The 17,750-nt window shown below is 44.6% G+C and overlaps 1 protein-coding gene across 1 annotated transcript in view; it reads left to right on the top strand.

Moving 5' to 3' along the window:
* LOC113407718 (disintegrin and metalloproteinase domain-containing protein 20-like) overlaps positions 1-17,750 on the top strand; it is a 166,225-nt gene that overhangs the window by 74,509 nt on the left and 73,966 nt on the right. The window contains exon 14 of the mRNA XM_026657439.1: positions 6,080-6,237. Within this exon, the coding sequence (XP_026513224.1) occupies positions 6,080-6,237 (158 nt within the window). The remainder of the gene's footprint in view (positions 1-6,079; positions 6,238-17,750) is intronic.

The following is a 17,750-nucleotide window of genomic DNA, read 5'->3' on the forward strand; positions in this document are numbered from 1 at the left end:
GGCCTCCATTGTTCCCTCCCTTGATCCAGGGGATTGGTAGGCCACTCTCAACTTAAAAGATGCCTATTTTCACATCTCCATACTTTGGGGCCACAGAAGATTTCTCAGGTGCATTGTAAACCAAACCCACTACCAGTTCACTCTCTTCCCCTTTCGGGCTGTCGGCAGTCCTTCAGGTATTCACAAAATGCATGGCAATAGTGGCAGCCTTCCTCATAAGGCAAGGAGTGCGAGTATACCCTTGCCTCATCAACTGGCTGATCAACGGCTTGTCCAAGGCTCTGGTGAGAGCCAGCATCCACCTGGTCCAATCTACCTTTCAAGCACTGGGCCTGTTGATAAATGAGCAAAAATCAGTGCTCATCCCCGTTCAGAGGATAGAGTTTATAGGTGTGGTGCTCGATTCCTCCCAGACCAGAGCCTTCTTTGCAGCGGCTCGCTTCCAGGCAATGTCATCCCGAATATTGTGGGTCAAGGCCTGCCCCGTTACGACAGCCCATTTCTGCCTCAGATAGTTGGGTCATATGGCTGCATGCACATAAAGTAGTACAGCATGCGAGACTGCACCTTGGACTTCTTCAAGTGTGGCTGGCTTCAGTGTACTCACCAAACCATCATCATTTGGACTTGTTACTTACAGTTCCTGCCCAGGTTCTCACCTCTCTAGATTGTTGGAGGTACCCCAGATGGTAGGCTTGACCATTCTCTTCGTCAGTCCCCAAACCTCAGTATCCTTAATATCGGATACATCTGATCTGGGTTGGGGGGCTCACCTTGAGCAGCTCAGGACTCAAGATCTTTGGTTTCAGAAGGAGCTCTCCTTGCATATAAATGTCAGATATCTCAGAGCAGTCCGCCTGCAGACAAAGTTGTGCAAATCCTTAAGGACAACACAGCAGTCATGTTTTACATCAACAGGCAGGGAGAGGCATGCTCTTCCCACCGTGTCAGAGGCCATTCGCTTGTGGGAATTCTGCATGAAGTACTCGAACCAATTCGATGCTTCTCACCTTTTGGGAGCCTGGAACAATGTGGCAGATCACCTCTGCAGATTTTTCTCCTCTCACCATGAGTAGTTCCTTTGTCCCAATATAACCAAGACCATCTTCTAGCTGTGGGGGACTCCCCTCATAAGCCTGTTCTCAACCAAGCAAAACAGTTTTGCTCTCTATGTGGGTGCAGCCTGGTTTTCCTCACAAATGTCTCCCTGCTCCTTTGGGCAAAGCACCTGTTCTATGCATTTCCTCCCATTCCTCTCATGAAAGTCTTACTCAAAGTAAAGCTGTTCTTATAGCCCCAGCATGGCCACACCAGCTCTGGTTTGGCATGTTATTGGACCTCTCAGTAGCAATGCAGATGTCGCTCCCTCCTCTCCCAGACTGGATCTCGCAAGATCATGGCCAATTGCTCCAGCTGAATCTCAAGGCCCTCCACTGACTGCGTCAAAGCTTCGTGGTTAAACCCAGTGGAGCTGGCCTATTTGAAGGAAATCCACCAGGTATTGCTAGGTAGTACAAAACCATCTACTAGAGCGATTTACCTCACCACGTGGAAGCATTTCTCCATGTAGTCATCCCAACGAGGCCTCTCACCTGCTAGGTCACCTCTTCACTCCATGCTAGAGTATCTGCTTCATCTGAAACAGTAGGGCCTAATCATTTCATCAGTTAAGGTACACCTACCAGCCATTTCTGCTTTCCATCCTCCAGTGGATGGTAGGTGAGTTTTTTCCTCACGAAATGTTCATTCACTTCCTCAAGGCCTTAAAAGAAACTATACACTCAGATTCGTGAACCTGTTCCACTGTGGGATCTAATGTGGTCCTGTCAAGACTCAGAGGCCCTCCCTTTGAGTCGCTGGCATCATGCCCCTTGTCATACCTCTCCTGGAAGGTCACCTTCCAGGTAGTGATTACCTCATCTAGGAGGGTCTCCAAGATCTAAGACCCTAATAGCAGAACTCCAGATATAATGTTCTTTAAGGACAAGGCACAACTTCACCCCTAGCCGTGTTCCTCCTGAAGGTGGTTCTGTAGTTCCATAGTAATCAGGCTTCTCCCTGAAACAGCACAGGAATAGGGAGGAGCAGCATCTCAACATGCTGGACAGTTCAAATGACGGCCACAAAAATGAACCAGAGGCTGCAAAAAAACCCCACAAAACGAGTTACAAACCTTTCTGTAACTGTTTTTCTTTGAGATGTGTTGCTCGTATCCATTCTATGTTAGGTGTGCACACGGTGCGTGCACAGTTGCAGGACATTTTCCCCTCAGTAATATCCGTGGGGCCAGCACTAGCACCCTCTGATGTCGCGTGCAACTTTCTTGAAGTGTGGAACCAGAACTGGCCACACTATTCTAATAGTAGTCTTAACAATGCTGTGTACAGAGGCAAGATCACATTTCTAGTTGTGCTTGATATTCTTCTTGTTGTTATTCACTGGCTGTGTGTGTGTGTTCTTTCTGTGTGCTGTGACAGCTCTGCTCAGAATGCGGATACAGGAGACCTCAATCAAACTGCCCAATAAGACCACAGACCCATTTCAGTAGTGAAGACGCCTGGTCAAGTTTATTGTCAATGAAGCACAGTATGTATGCCCATTACAATGAACACAACTCAGCGAATGGCAGGACTTTCCATTCCCCTCTCGGCTGGCCAAAGACTCTTCCTTTGAGGGTCCTTTTTATACCGCGATACAAACAAGTTATGTATTGCCCATCTGATGTGGTTAGTTACCACCCTTTACTTTGTACATGTTGGTTTGATCAAAACATCTCTTTCCATTATGCTGTCATCTGACCTTATTTTTAAGAGAGGTCATCATGTTCCTGTTATCTTTGGGGAGGGTGTGTTCTAGTACCACCCTTCAGGAATGTGCTTGCATGAGTATCCTTTGCCTAGTACTTCTCAGGAATGTGTGTGTTTTTGCAATATCAGCCCTGTTCTTGCCTCTGGTGTCGCGTGCTCGTATGCCGATATAAAAGACTTAGGCAACTCTGCACCGTCTCAGTTCCTTCTTGCTGGCGAACTCTTAACAACAGGCAGGAGGGTGGGTCGTGGAATGGACATAAGCAACACATCTTGAAGAACAAGTTATGGAAGGTTAGTAATCATTTTTGATTCTTCCAGTGCTTGATTATGTCCACTCCACGTTAGGTGACTCCCAAGTAGTACCTTTGGTGGGATCAGAGTTCATAGACATGCATATTGCAACACTGCTGGCAAGAACAGGGCTGACTTCTGCTCACAGCCTGATTTTTGCTAACTTTGCTTTATATTAGCAAGGCTTGACCACTACTTTAGTTTAGGCCTCAGGCCACATACCGGCCCTCTTATACCAATCCTTGTGTCTCAGGCTGTCTCTTTCTCCTACACTTCTTTACATAAATTCAAGGATTGCATTAGCCCTTTTGCCACAGCATTGCATTGACAGCTCACATTGAGGTGATTAGCTTTGATGATCCCCGAGTCCTTCTCTTAATCACTGCTTTCCAAGATAAAGTCTTCCATCCTGTAGGCATAGCATGCATTTTGTTCATCTTTCTCAGAAGTGCTGTCTTACATTTGGTTGTATTAAAACACATTTGGTTGGACTGTGATCATTTAACCAGGTGATTCAGATCTCTTTGCAACAGTAATCTGTCTACCTCATTATTTACTTCCCCACCGATATGTCATCTGTAGGGCCCTACAAAATTCACGGCCATGAAAAACACATCATGGACTGTGAAATCTGGTCTGCCCCTGTGAAATCTGGTCTTTTGTGTCCTTTTACCCTATACTACACAGATTTCACGGGGGAGACCGGCGTTTCTCAAATTGGGAGTCCTGACCCAAATGGGGGCTGTGGAGGGGGGAGGTGGGTCATGAGGTTATTTTAGGGGGGCCACGGTGTTGCCACCCTTACTTCTGTGCTGACATCAGAGCTGGGTGGCCAGAGAGCAGCAGCTGTTGGCCAGGTGCCCAGCTCTGAAGGCAGCACCTCTGCCAGCAGCAGCGCAGAAGTGAGGGTAGCAATACTGCCTTCAGAGCTGGGTGGCCGGACAATGGTGGCTGCTGACTGAGGGCCCAGCTCTGCCGGCAGCAGAGCAGAAATAAGGGTGGCAATACCATACCATGCCATTCTTAATTCTGTGCTGCTGCTGGCGGCGGCTCTTCATTCAGAGCTGGGCTCCCGGCCAGCAGGTGCCGCTCTCCAGCGGCTTAGCTCTAAAGGCAGCACCACCACCAGCAGCAGCACAGAAGTAAGGATAGCAGTACCACAACCACAACCTGCGACCCACCCCAAAACTCCTTTTTGGGTCAGGACCCCTAGAATTATAACACCGTGAAATTTCAGATTTAAATAGCTGAAACCATGAAATTTACGATTTACAAAATCCTATGACCATGAAATTGACCAAAATGGACCATGAATTTGGTAGGGCCCTAGTCATCTGCAGACTTTATCAGCCAAGGTATTATATCATCATTATGATGGGGTGTATCAGGAACTGAGCCCCCCTGCCAGAGGCCTCGTGGTCCTGCCACACCCCATTCCAGAAAGGAGCAGGGAAGGTGAGTTCTCTAAGTGGCCTAGAGTGGCTGCAGGGAAGCAGCCAACTCTGGCCCAGCCGGCCAATATAAAAGGAGCTGAAGTAACAGAGTGAGTCAGTTGCTGTCTGGAGCCAGAGGAGCTAGGATGGTGCTCCTGACTGGCTCAAGAAACTGCAGTACCAGGGACAGAGCAGTTACTGGCAGGGACTGGGGGAGGAAAAGGAGCTCCTGGGTGGCTGCTGGCACTTAAGCAAGACTTCAGCCCTAGTTAAAGGTGAAAGAAAGGTATTGGGGGACAGTAGGGAAGTGCCCCAGTGAAATTCGGCAATTAGTACAAGGATACAGCAGGCAGCTGCTATTTATAGGGTCCCTGCCTTGGGACCCAGAGTAGTGGGAGGGCCTGGGTTCCCACACCAGCCACATGCAGAGTTGCCTACTCCCCAAGGAGTTGACCCAGTCTCTGAAAGAAGATTGAAGACCCCAAAGAGGGTCAGTAATTTTGGAACCGTGATGCACCCTGAACTGAAAGTGACTCAGCTGGAGACCTATTTCCCCAGCTGATACACCCAGAGCTCAGTGTTTTTGTCATAATAGCTTCCTAGGGAACACTGTGCCACTTGATAATTTTACAAGTAAATATTCAGGCATTGTCCAAAGTGGGGAGAAATTAAACCATATTTTCTGTCTTAGTCCTTACTCTCACCAGTATGAAGTCAAGAATCCCATAGGGCTGTGTTCTGTGCAATTATTTAAAAGTGATAAAAAATGATTGTGGACTTCCTGCAACCAAGCTATGGAAGCAATAGATAAAAGTTATTTACCTACTCTTATCTGTAGTTGATATCAGTGATCCATTATGACTAAGTTCTTCCTCCTAATCTTCCAAACAAGGGGTCTATACTTTCCATATCCCTCATGACCTACTCTGTACCTTCACATGGATGGTGAAAAATTGGAAGTGGTTCCGATGAGGTATGAGAATGATTCAGTCTGAAAAAAACTGCTTTAGGGGGAGAGATTTTAAAAGTTCAATCTATTTAGCTTATGAAAGAGAGGAATCTGAGTCTGGATGAATTTGGATGGGAAAAAAGGCACAGTGAAGTTAATTAACCATTAGAACAGCTTACTAAATGTTATGTTGGATTCTTCATCACATAGAGTCTTTAAATCAGGAATTGATGTCCTTATAAAAGAAATGCTTTAGCACAACCAGAAGTTATGGACTTGGTGTAGGAATTATTGAATAAAATTCTATGCCTTGGGGACCTTGGCAGAGCTAGACATATATTTTTTTTATTTTATTTATCACTTGTGAGTGGTTCATTTTCTCCCCTCTTAAAAGGATCTCAGAGGGCAGTGTGAAGAAATTATTCCTTCACTCTGAAACTTCTCTTCTGGGGTTCTGCAGTGTTCTAGATTTATGTTGTCAAATGGAATTATCCAGTGTGTTCATGCTATCACACAGCTCTTAAAATTTAGCTTTTTATGTTCATATGTAATTTATAGCTCCTTCTTATCTTTGTCTTTTGTTTAATTGTATACAGGCAAGAGATATATCAGTGCTCTATGATGCAATCCTTGTTTCACATGAGATGGGACATTCTCTTGGTTTCCCTCATGATGATGATAAGACAAATACAGCTAGAGGCTGTGTTTGCAAATGCCCTGGAGGAGGAAACTGTATCATGTGGTCATATGCCCCGTAAGTAATGCTTGGTTTTAAAGTTTGTAATACAACAATTATGTCTTTTGATAAGGTCATTGTAAAGGAATCCCCTAAGGTTTTTCTCTCGTGGGAGAATCTGACCGCACCCCGTTATTTACACTGGGTGGCTCCAACACATGCCCCAGTTCCTTAGGTTTTGCAAGGAGGCCCTGCCCTTTGCAGGGCTTCTTTTGTCTCTCCGGATGGGAGAATCAAAAGGAAAGTTAAGTGCCCAAATGCACTTGAGAGTTTCCCCTTCCCAGTATCCCTCATGGAGGAAAGGAAAGTCTACAGCCTGTGTAGTGGGTTTTGAGAAATCTCTCTGGCTGGGCTGCTGAGTAAGGCTTACTCTGTCCAGTTTACTGTGGAAGTTTGCTGCACTGCCCACAGCGTCGGGGAGAAGATCTCCTGTATGGGAGTTCCCCCTGTGGCTCCAGGAGTCACTCCAGCCACCTCCTGCTTAGGGCAGTCTTCCCCCTCTATCTGATTGCAGTTTCCTCCCTTTAAGAGACCTCCTCTTTACCAAGACCAGATGGGTGGGGCTAGCCCTTCCCCCACCACCTCTCTGACACCATCCTCATCAGTGGGGTCTATACACCCTATCATAATCATCTTGGAGAATAGGTGTTTGTTTTTTTAAAATGGGCTGGTTGCCCTGGTGCACATGAGACAGTATGGTCCTTCATCTACATTGCATATTATATAGGAGGCACAGAATGACAGTTGAAAATGTTCTCATGTTCAGTCACTAACTCCTCTACCCTTCCTTTTGACATGGCTATTAGACTTCCTTTTTTTGAAAAACCAATTAAATTCAGGAGTCTTTTCTGACTTGTACATGTGATATTTTTCCTTTGTTTTTTCTCTCTATTTTTTGGCTCCTTATTCCACATTTGACCCGATAACAATTGCTTTGCAGATTAGTTTTGGAGTTCAGGTTGGAACTCAAGAATGGCAAGTAATTATGGGCCCTGATCCCCTTATAGTGGAACAAAGCACATTGCAGTAATGGTTCTCCTTGAAGTGATTGCACACATATAGTTCCATTGTAGGTTTATGTGACCAGTGCACAAGAGTTTAAGATTTTTGCTATAATTACCGTTGGGGTTGTACATGTGCACTGTGTCCTTGTGCTCACAGCTGTAGGTTATAAAGGACAGGGCTGCTCCAACTCCCTCTCTGTTCCATCTCACTGACTGTGATGGAATTGGAGCTCCCTGTGTTCCTTAAAGGTTTGCTTCTTTCAGCTCTCTTTCTCATCTATAGGTACTTGCAAATAGCTAGGCAGTCTCTAATGTAAATAGATTAAGTGTTTGTTAAATGTTAGCTCTCCCTTGAGTGATTGCACATGTGCATTCCACTCTTGGTGTGTGCGCATTCTGCACAAAGTCACTAGAATTTTTTCCCCTCAGTGGTACCCATGAGGGTGGCTTGAGTGCCTTCTGCTGCTGTGCACTGCTGGCATAGGTATAAAGGGCCCACCCAACCCTGAGCCACCTGAGTCCCTTCTTGGGATGGTCTCTGGAAATTCTCTTTTTTCATTTGAAAGTTCTCCCAGTGGACTGTGTTCTCTTGTATTGTAAATAATTAGTGTTATTAGGGTTATTTGTGTTTAGTTAGTTAGATTTTTTTTACCATCTCAGGATTTCACTCAAATCCCAGTACTGAGGGATGCCTTGGTTACTCAGCTTCAAGCCCAGCGTTTCCTGCTATAAGGCTATGCCCATGAGCGACCTGCACTCAAGTTGCTTGAAGTGCCTTCAGAAAGCTCATATTGCAGAGTGTTGCCAAATTTGCAGAGACTTTAAACCTCACATGAAGAAAGATGGTGAAGCCAGGCTAAAGTTTGTACTCATGGAGGTTTATTAACTACAGAAAGATAGATTTTAAGTGGTTATAAGTGGTAGGTATATAAGGTATATAAGGACAGAGATGTTTACCAAAGAAAATAAAAATAAGTACCCACTCTATATTCTATAAACTAAACAGGATTTGACTCAAGAAATTTTCTTACCTCACTGGATGTTACAGTCCTTAATGCACAGACTTCCCTCCTGAAGTGTGGACCCCGCTCCTGAGATGACCTTTGTCTTCTTGGCATCCCAGCTTCTTCCAGAGTAGGTGGAATAGGAAAAAGGCCCCATCATGTTGCACTGTTCCTTATTTTATATCCTTGTCCCATGTGCCTGGCAGACACTAGCCAAGGCATGTCCTGGTGGGCTTTGCTGAGCCACAGTAAATTATAAGTTCCCATTGTGTGTTGCTTGCATAGTTGAATCATGCATCTGATTAATAGATTGTTGACACCCACCTGGGCAGGGATCCTTTGCATGCCACAAGCAAACTTACAGCATATTTTAGTAACAACCGTATGGAATAATCTCATAACTTTATACACACTAATGAGACACATATTTGGACAGAAGAACCAGTTTCAGCAGATCATGGCCTTTGATATGATACCTTACATGGCATGCTTTGTATGAAATATCACAACCATATATGAATGGAGAATATGGGGGTTAGAGGGTGTCATTCTGAGGCACAGTGTGTCACACATTTCCATTCCACAACCTGCTTACACCTCTGCTTTGAGGTTTCCAGAGAGAAGGAACTGAGGGAGCTCAGTATCGGCAGGGCCCTTTATACCAATGCCAGTGGTGCCTGGCTGCAGAGTATGCTCGAGCCACCCTGAGAGGTACCATTGAGGGGAAAAAATTTCCGTTGACTGCGTGTGGGATGTGCATACACCAAGAGTGGAATGGACATGTGCAACACATCTCGAAGAACAATAGTTATTAAAAGTTAGTAAATGTTTTTCCTTTTGAACAGACCCCTTTTCCTTGTTTTTCTGGAGTCAACTGTGCTAAAAACAATACAGAAGTCTCCAGCTTTTTAATAGTGTTTCTCTTGGTAGGCCATGTAGCCTTTTATTGTATTTAATTTTAATTATACTACAGTGGGTTTGGCTCTGGCAGCTATAGTCTCAAGTTGAACAGAGTTATCTCTGTTTGTTCTGGATCTACAGCTCATAGGAACACATGAAACCATAGGCAAGTAACACATACAATCACAAGAACAAGGTCCACTATCTTTTAGCAGTTTTATTAATGTTACTGTGACAGGTTCAGTCTCAGAGATCCCCTTGGGACAGTCACCTGATGTGCTGAAATTACCTCTGAGCCCGTTTTCCCTGCCAGCTTGGTACTCCAGAACCCAGCCTTGTTGAGCCAAACATGCTTGCCTGCTGCAACACAGACCCAAGGTCTGGTCTATGCCCCCAAAGCTGCAGATTAAACTGAAAACAGCTTAGCAGGTTACCTGTCTCCAGCACCCAGACACCCAGTTCCCAATGGGATCCAAACCTCAAATAAATCCGTTTTACTCTGTATAAAGCTTATAAAGGGTAAATCCATAAATTGTCCACCCTCTGTATCACAGATAGAGAGATATGCACAGCTGTTTGCTCCCCCAGGTATTAATCACTTACTGTGGGTTTATTAATAAACAAAAGTGATCTTATTAAGTATAAAACATAGGATTTAAGTGGTTTCAAGTAATAACAGACAGAACAAGGTAAGTCACCAAGTAAAATAAAGCAAAAACACTCAAGTCTAAGCCTAATACATTAAGAAACTGATTACAGGTAATATCTCACCCTCAGAGATGTTCCAATAAGCTTCTTTCATAGACTAGACTCCGTCCTAGTCTGGGCCCAATCCTTTCCCCGGTACAGTCCTTGTTAGTTCCAGAAGACATCTCAGCTGGTAAGCAGGGGTTTTCTCATGAAGGGCAGCCCCTTTTGTTCAGCTCCACCCCCTTTTATAGCTTTGGCACAAGGCAGGAATCTTTTGTCTGTGCTTTTCCCCACCCCCACCTCATTGATGGAAAAGTACAGGGACTAAGATGGATTCCAGCATTATGTGAAATGGTCACATGTCACTGTACGATTCCTAGACTCCATTCTTCCTGGGCTGGCCCACATGTACACAGGAAGGCTTTCAAGTAACTAAGGCCATTTACAACTGACTGTTTCTGGAGCACCCTTAATGGCCTCCACTTAATATGTTTACATCTGTGATACAAGTTTATATCTTATTCTCCTAATTCCAGATATAGCAATAATACATGCAAACAAATAGGATGAACACACTTAGTAGATTACAAGCTTTCTAATGACACCATACAAGAGGTATATAGCGTAAAGCATATTCCAGTTATGTCATATTTATAAGCATATTTCCATAAAGCATAGGGAATGCAACATCACAGTTACTAACAAAGTTATAAATATCACAGCATTTACAATTCCTAATATATCCATGTACCAGTTATAACTACAGACATACTCATATCCTCTTAGATGGTGTTAGTGTCTGTTGAACCTCTCATGGATTGATCATCAACAGGGCCGGCTCCAGGCACCAGCGCAGGAAGCTGGTGCTTGGGGCGGCCCATGGAAAGGGGCGGCACATCCGGGTCTTTGGCAGCAATTCGGCGGCGGGCCCCGCAGTCCCTCTTGGAGGGAAGAACTGGCCACTGAATTGCCGCCGAAGAATGAAGCGGTGTTGTAGAGCTGCCGCCGAAGTGCCGCCGATCGCGGCTTTATCTTTTTTTTTTTCCTTCACCGCTTGGGGTGGCAAAAAAGCTGGAGCTGGCCCTAATCATCAATATGGGGATGGTTCCTGCTGGAGGTTTCCTATAGGAAGCTACATTTTCCTGCTATGGGCACCGTCTTTTATAATGTGATTCTATCTATACCTACATTGTGCACATGTACACAAAAGTGTCAGCCCTCTCTTTCTTATTGGTTCGTGTACCCTAGAAACATAAGGAATCCAGAATTCTATAGGCTGTGTAGGTTCTCATTAACATTGACGTACCACCTTTATCCTGTGCTTAAGATACATGTTGAAGACAATTATTTGCTGTTACACCATTTTATCATTTAAAGTTTAATCTTCCGGCTAGACTTTCACAATATTAGCAATTGTTACCTCTTTTCCCGTAATCATAGAGCATCGGGTTATTTCTTGGTCATTTACTTATGTCAGCATTTCTTGTCTCCAAAGCCTAAGATAGCTAAACTACAATCTTGCAGGCCTCAGCCTAGAGGGTCTTGCATTTCAGCTTGTATTACTTGTATTTAATACATGGTTCTTCTAAATACTGATAAATCTTCTACTTCTATAATCCTACAAATTAACTATAATTAACATACAATGAATATATATATATATGATATAACAGGTTGATTAATCATAACATCACACAATAAATGAATAATAAACTAAAATCATTGGCTACAGCCTGATGACTTCTATTTCATGTTGTGTTTTTTGTTTGGGAAAGGGACATTAAAAACAAATGCAGCATGTTTCTCTTGGCTCTCAGGGTCTTGTAGTTAAAGCCTTAGTACATTGTTGGCTATGCCATTTTCTTTATTGTTTGGGGAATCAGCTGGATGTGGCTATTACTGACTAAAACAAAACAGTTTTATCAACCCTGTGCAGAGCATGAAGCATCCCCTTCATAATTCAGGGCTAACTTCTCCATCAGGTGGTTTCCCTTAAAAAACAAAACTCCGTCCAAGTTCTTCTCCAAGTCTATGCTGTATATTGCCACTTATGGGATACTCAGACTAGTATAGCCTGAATGGTGGAACTCTAGCTAACAGGCCACATTGGATTGCTCATGTGCCTCTATTGCCCATCCCCTTAGTGAACATCAAACTTTCCATGGTAAGGGTATAAAAGGGGTGTGGCATTGCAGCAGCTTCAGTTCCTTTCAGTCACCACCAGATGACAGATTAGGAACCACTCTGGATACTTTCAGATCTGTATTTTTAGTGGCTCATTTAGGTAATTGTTTTGTTTTAGTATAGTTGTATAATTTGAATTTTTATACGTTTCATTGATACTGGCATGGCAGAACGGAAGACCAAGAAGCCAGGTTTTAGAATCATAGAACTGTAGGGTTAGAAGGGACCACAAGGATCATCTAGTCTAACCTCTTGCCAAGATACAGGACTTTTTGTGTCTAAAAACCATCCAAGACAGATGGCTGTCCAGACTCTTTTTGAAAACGTCCAGTGAAAGAGCTTCCTTGGCAGACCGAGATGGACTTGCTGTAACTTTTCCTTTCACTATTCTAACCTAAGGACTTCCTATGCTGTGTTCCAGACATAGAATCATAGAGTCATAGAAAATTAGGGTTGGAAGAGATGTCAGGAGATCATCTAGTCCAAGCACGTGCTCAAAGCAGGACCAACACCAACTAAATCATCCCAGCCAGGGCTTTGTCAAGCCGGGCCTTAAAAACCTCCAAGGAAGGAGATTCCACTACCTCCCTAGGTAACCCATTCCAGTGCTTCACCACCCTCCTAGTTAAATAGTGTTTCCTAATATCGAACCTAGACCTCGCCCACTGCAACCTAAGACCATTGCTCCTTGTTCTGTCATCTGCCACCACTGAGAACAACCTAGGCTCCATCCTCTTTGGAACCCTCCTTCAGGTAGTTGAAGGCTGCTATCAAATCCTCCCTCACTCGTCTCTTCTGCAGACTAAACAAACCCAGTTCCTTCAGCCTGTCCTCGTACGTCATGTGCCCCAGCCCCCTGATCATTTTCATTGCCCTCCGCTGGACTCTCCAATTTGTCCACATCCTTCCTGCAGTGGGGGGACCAAAACTGGACGCAATACTCCATATGTGGCCTCACCAGTGCCGAATAGAATGGAATAATCACTTCCCTCGATCTGCAGGCAGTGCTCCTTCTAATGCAGCCCAATATGCCACTAGCCTTCTTGGCAACAAGGTCACACTGCTGACTCATATCCAGTTTCTCATCCACTGTAATCCCCAGGTCCTTTTCTGCAGAACTGCTGTTTAGCCAGCAGTCCCTAGCCTGTAGTGGTGCATGGGATTCTTCCGTACTAAATGCAGGACTCTGCACTTGTCCTTGTTGAACCTCATCAGATTTCTTTTGGCCCAATCCTCTACTTTGTCTAGATCACACTGGGCCCTATCCCTACCCTCCATCTTATCTACCTCTCCCCAGTTTAGTGTCATCCCCGAGGGTGCAATCCATCCCATCATCCAGATTATTAATAAAGATGTTGAACAAAAGCGGCCCCAGGACCGACCCATGGGGTACTCCACTTAATACCGGCTGCCAACTAGACATCAAGCTGTTGATCACTACCCGATGAGCCCGACAATCTAGCTAGCTTTCTATCCACCATTCATCCAATCCACTCTTTTTTAACTTGCTGGAAAGAATACTGTGGGAAACCATATCAAAAGCTTTGCTAAAGTCAAGATATATCACGTCCGTTGCTTTCCCCATCTCCACAGAGCCAGTTATATCATCATGGAAGGCAATCAGGTTGGTCAGGCATGACTTTCCCTTTGTGAATCCATGTTGACTGTTCCTGATCACCTTCCTCTCCTCCAAGTGCTTCAAAATGGTTTCCTTGAGGACCTGCTCCATTATTTTTCCAGGGACTGAGGTGAGGCTGAGCGGTCTGTAGTTCTCCGGGTTCTCCTTCTTCCCTTTTTTAAACATGGGCACTATATTTGCCTTTATCCAATCATCTGGGACCTCCCCCAGTTGCCACGAGTTTTCAAAGATAATGGCCAATGGCTCTGCAATCACATCAGCCAATTCCCTCAGCACCCTCGGATGCATTAGATCTGGACCCATGGACTTGTGCATGTCTAGCTTTTCTAAATAGTCCTTAACCTGTTCTTTCACCACTGAGGGCTGCTCACCTCCTCCCCATACTGTGTTGCCCAGTGCAGCAGTCTGGGAGCCGACCTTGTCTGTGAAGACCGAGACAAAAAAAGCATTGAGTACTTCAGCTTTTTTCACATTATCTGCCACTATGTTGCCTCCCCCATTCAGTAAGGGTCCCACACTTTCCCTGACTTGTAGCTAACATATCTGTAGAAACCCTTCTTGTTACCCTTCACATCCCTTGCTAGCTGCAACTCCAGTTGTGTTTTAGCCTTACTGATTACACCCCTGCATGCTCGAGCAATATTTGTATACTTCTCCCTAGTCATCTGTCCAAGTTTCCACTTCTTGTAAGCTTCCTTTTTGTGTTTAAGCTCACTGAAGATTTCACTGTTAAGCCAAGCTGGTCGCCTGCCATATTTGTTATTCGTTCTGAACATCAAGATGGTTTGTTCTTGCACCCTCAATAAAGCTTCTTTAAAATACAGCCATCTTTCCTGGACTCCTTTCCTCCTCCTATTAGCCTCCCAGGGGATCCTTCCTATCAGTTCCTTAAGGGAGTCAAAGTCGACTTTTCTGAAGTCCAGGGTCCGTATTTTGCTACACTCCTTTCTTCCTTTTGTGAGGATTCTGAACTCAACCATCTCATGGTCACTGCTGCCCACTTCTACTTCCCCTACCAATTCTTTCCTGTTTGTAACATCTAATAAATCTTTCTGTTTTTACAATGATGACTGAGTCACTCCAGATTAAGTAGCAGATACAGTGCTCCCTTTGGATGTATCAGTCTTGTCCAGGTGTCCAATTCAGATGGACTCGCTGAGAGGAGCCCACAGAGTGAAGCAGTGGTACTGAAGGCTCTGAGGTTCGGTCCCAGGAGGTTGTGAAGCCAAGGGGCTTACCCCAGTGAGAGAGTGTGACCCTAAGGGGGTTAACCCAGTGAGGGGTCCTCCCAAGGACTGTTACAGAGGCATTCAAAAGCATCGGACCTCTGGATCCATTGGAGAGGAAACTGTCAGGGTTCACCTTGGATGTGCAGATGGAAGGCCCTCAGTGGGGTTCCAGGTGAATCTCAGTGAGGACTAGAGTATGGGGAAATTCTCATCTTTCAAGGATCAGGATAGTTCCCCTCACCATGGCTGGACCAGATTTTTTCCCGATGCTCTTCGTACTAGGCAGCGGGGAACCTCTTTTCTCCTCTCTTCATTCAAACAGCTGATCATCAGTGCAGATGGCAAGGTCCACAAGGGCACCTAGGCCCATAGGTATCTCTACATGGGCCAATTCGTCTTTAATTTCTTCCTGAAAGCCCCACTGCAGTTGGTACAGCTGTGCTGTTTCATTCCACTGTGTATCCACTGTGAGGCAATGGAAATGTGCCACATAGGAGGCTGCTGTGCCTTGCCCCTGCTGGAGTGTCCTCAGTGGTTTGAACTCAGTACAAGTCATCAATGATGGTTGATATTGACTGGAGAATGGCATCCCAGTTTGACAGTACTGGGCTATGGCCTTCGAGCAGATGGGAGGCCCAGTTTAACACATCTCCTGTCAGGATCAGCTTGTATTACCAAGATCTGACTGATTACCAGGATCAGCTTGTATTGGTCATAGGGAATGATTTATTAATTATTATTATTATTGTTTTATTATTAAATGTCAAAAAAACCTGCATTAATATAGAGAAAAGGTTACCTGGTGTTAGCTCCTGCCCTTCCAGAATATTGAGGTCAGCAAAACTCAAACTTCTGAAAACCAGCAGATGCACAGTTAAGGGCATAGCCCACACAAGCATAACTGTGTTCCCCAGGACCTGGCAATAGCCACTGAGAATTATCCACTTTTACTCCAGTAAAAAGCGACAAACAGTCTATAAGGTGCCACAGGACTCTTTGTCGCTTTTTACAGATCCAGACTAACACGGCTACCCCTCTGATAATTTACTCCAGTGGCATTCACTGTGTTAGGTGTTTGATACATCCAAAGGGAGCACAGTATTGAATGGTGGAGGAATAAATTGGAGCAGCTTGGAAGAGCTGTGATTGTGATATATGGAGATTTTGTTGTGAGGTAAGTGATGAGAGCAGTCTGTGGATTTAAATAGTGTTAGGGAAAAATAGTGTTAGGGTGTAGGTGTGCAGGTGTGAAGACGCTGTAAAATAACAGTATGAAGTGGTTGTTAAATTTTACAAGTATGGTATTGGCTGGGGGAGTAGGATCAGCATATGAGTATGGGGAAGTGCAGGTACCACCTCTCCATTACAGTGAAAATGTAGAATGGGAGTATGTGTTATGGGCATATTGGGGTATCACTCAAAAGAGGCAGTGTTGAGGTTGCATGAGCTTTTTCCTGGTTTCTTGGAAAAAGTGATCCAGGAAACTACTCCATATTTCCTGGTTTTAAGAAGTCTGAATTCTGCCATTTCTGGAAGAGCGCAGGCTATCATCTGGCAGCCTTAAATCTGGATTAACATTTTTTTTGTCATTTAATTTAATCGTTTTTAAAACTGAAGGTAAATATTTATTAGTGGGAGTTAGTGGAGTCTTAGATAGTTGTGGTACTCACGTAGGTTTTCAGTTGATATGCTACTGGGGCTAGCCTAGGTAGTGTAATAATAATATAATAAAAAAAACTAGCTTTTCTATAGTGCTTTTTCATCAGTGGGTCTCAATTTGACATAATTATCTGTATTTTACTCATGGGAAACTGAGGCATGGAGAGGCAATAGATGATTAGTGTGTCACCTCTTTCATCCCCTAACCCACCATTCTCTACACCATGTAGCTCCCTTGCCAACACTTAGCTCCCCTTCTTCTTCCCATCCCAATAAGCCATTAATTTGCACTGTAGAAGCCATTAACATATAAGAAGCTGTTCCCTGCTGTTTCCTGCCCTATGCTGCTGTGTACACACACTGTAGGCCAGGGGTTCTCAAACTGGGGGTTGGGACCCCTCAGGGGGTCATGAGGTTATTACATGGGGGGTTGCGAGCTGTCAGCCTCCACCCAAACCCCGCTTTGCCTCCAGTATTTATAGTGGTGTTAAATATATAAAAAAGTGTTTTTAATTTTTAAGGGGGGGGTCGCACTCAGAGGCTTGCTATGTGAAAGGGGTTACCAGTATAAAAGTTTGAGAACCACTGCTGTAGTCAGCAGCTTACTCAAGGGTTGCAAGTAACTTGAGGTGTATGCTGAGTTGGGCCCTTTCTGCCTCCTACCTGCCTCCAGCTGAGACTTCTGCCCTGGCTTCAGCCAGGCTTCCCCAACCATGCCCCAGGTTGACCTACTCTACCCCTCCTCCAACCAGGCCTCTCCCTGACATACCCTGCCCCCCTGTTCTATGTGGGCTACCGGGATATGTCCAAACAGAATACCCCCTTATGGAGTGTGAGCATGCCCAGGTGTGGACCGTGGAGAGCAGAACAAAGACCCATTACAATAATGGTCCCTGTATAGATCAATGGGACAAGTGTACAAGATCTGTTGGACTTTCTACTAGGGCTAAGGCAGCTTCTATGGCTTTTTTGAAACACGTTCCTTTTGTGGAAATTTGTAGAGCAGCAACCTGGACTTCAGTGCATACTTTTACTAAGCATTACTCGTTAGACTTAGAGTCTATAGGATTCTGTATCCCACCATTTTGTGTTATAGTTACTGCTTGTTAATCTATCCCATCAGTGGGAGTATGCAGAGCCCCACAAAGAAATAATAATGAAGATAACTTACATGTAACTAGAACAGGAGTACTTGTGGCACCTTAGAGACTAACAAATTTAT

This window comes from Terrapene carolina, unplaced genomic scaffold, assembly GCF_002925995.2.
Source record: "Terrapene carolina triunguis isolate 2854851 unplaced genomic scaffold, T_m_triunguis-2.0 Scaffold244, whole genome shotgun sequence".
Lineage (NCBI taxonomy): Eukaryota > Metazoa > Chordata > Testudines > Emydidae > Terrapene > Terrapene triunguis.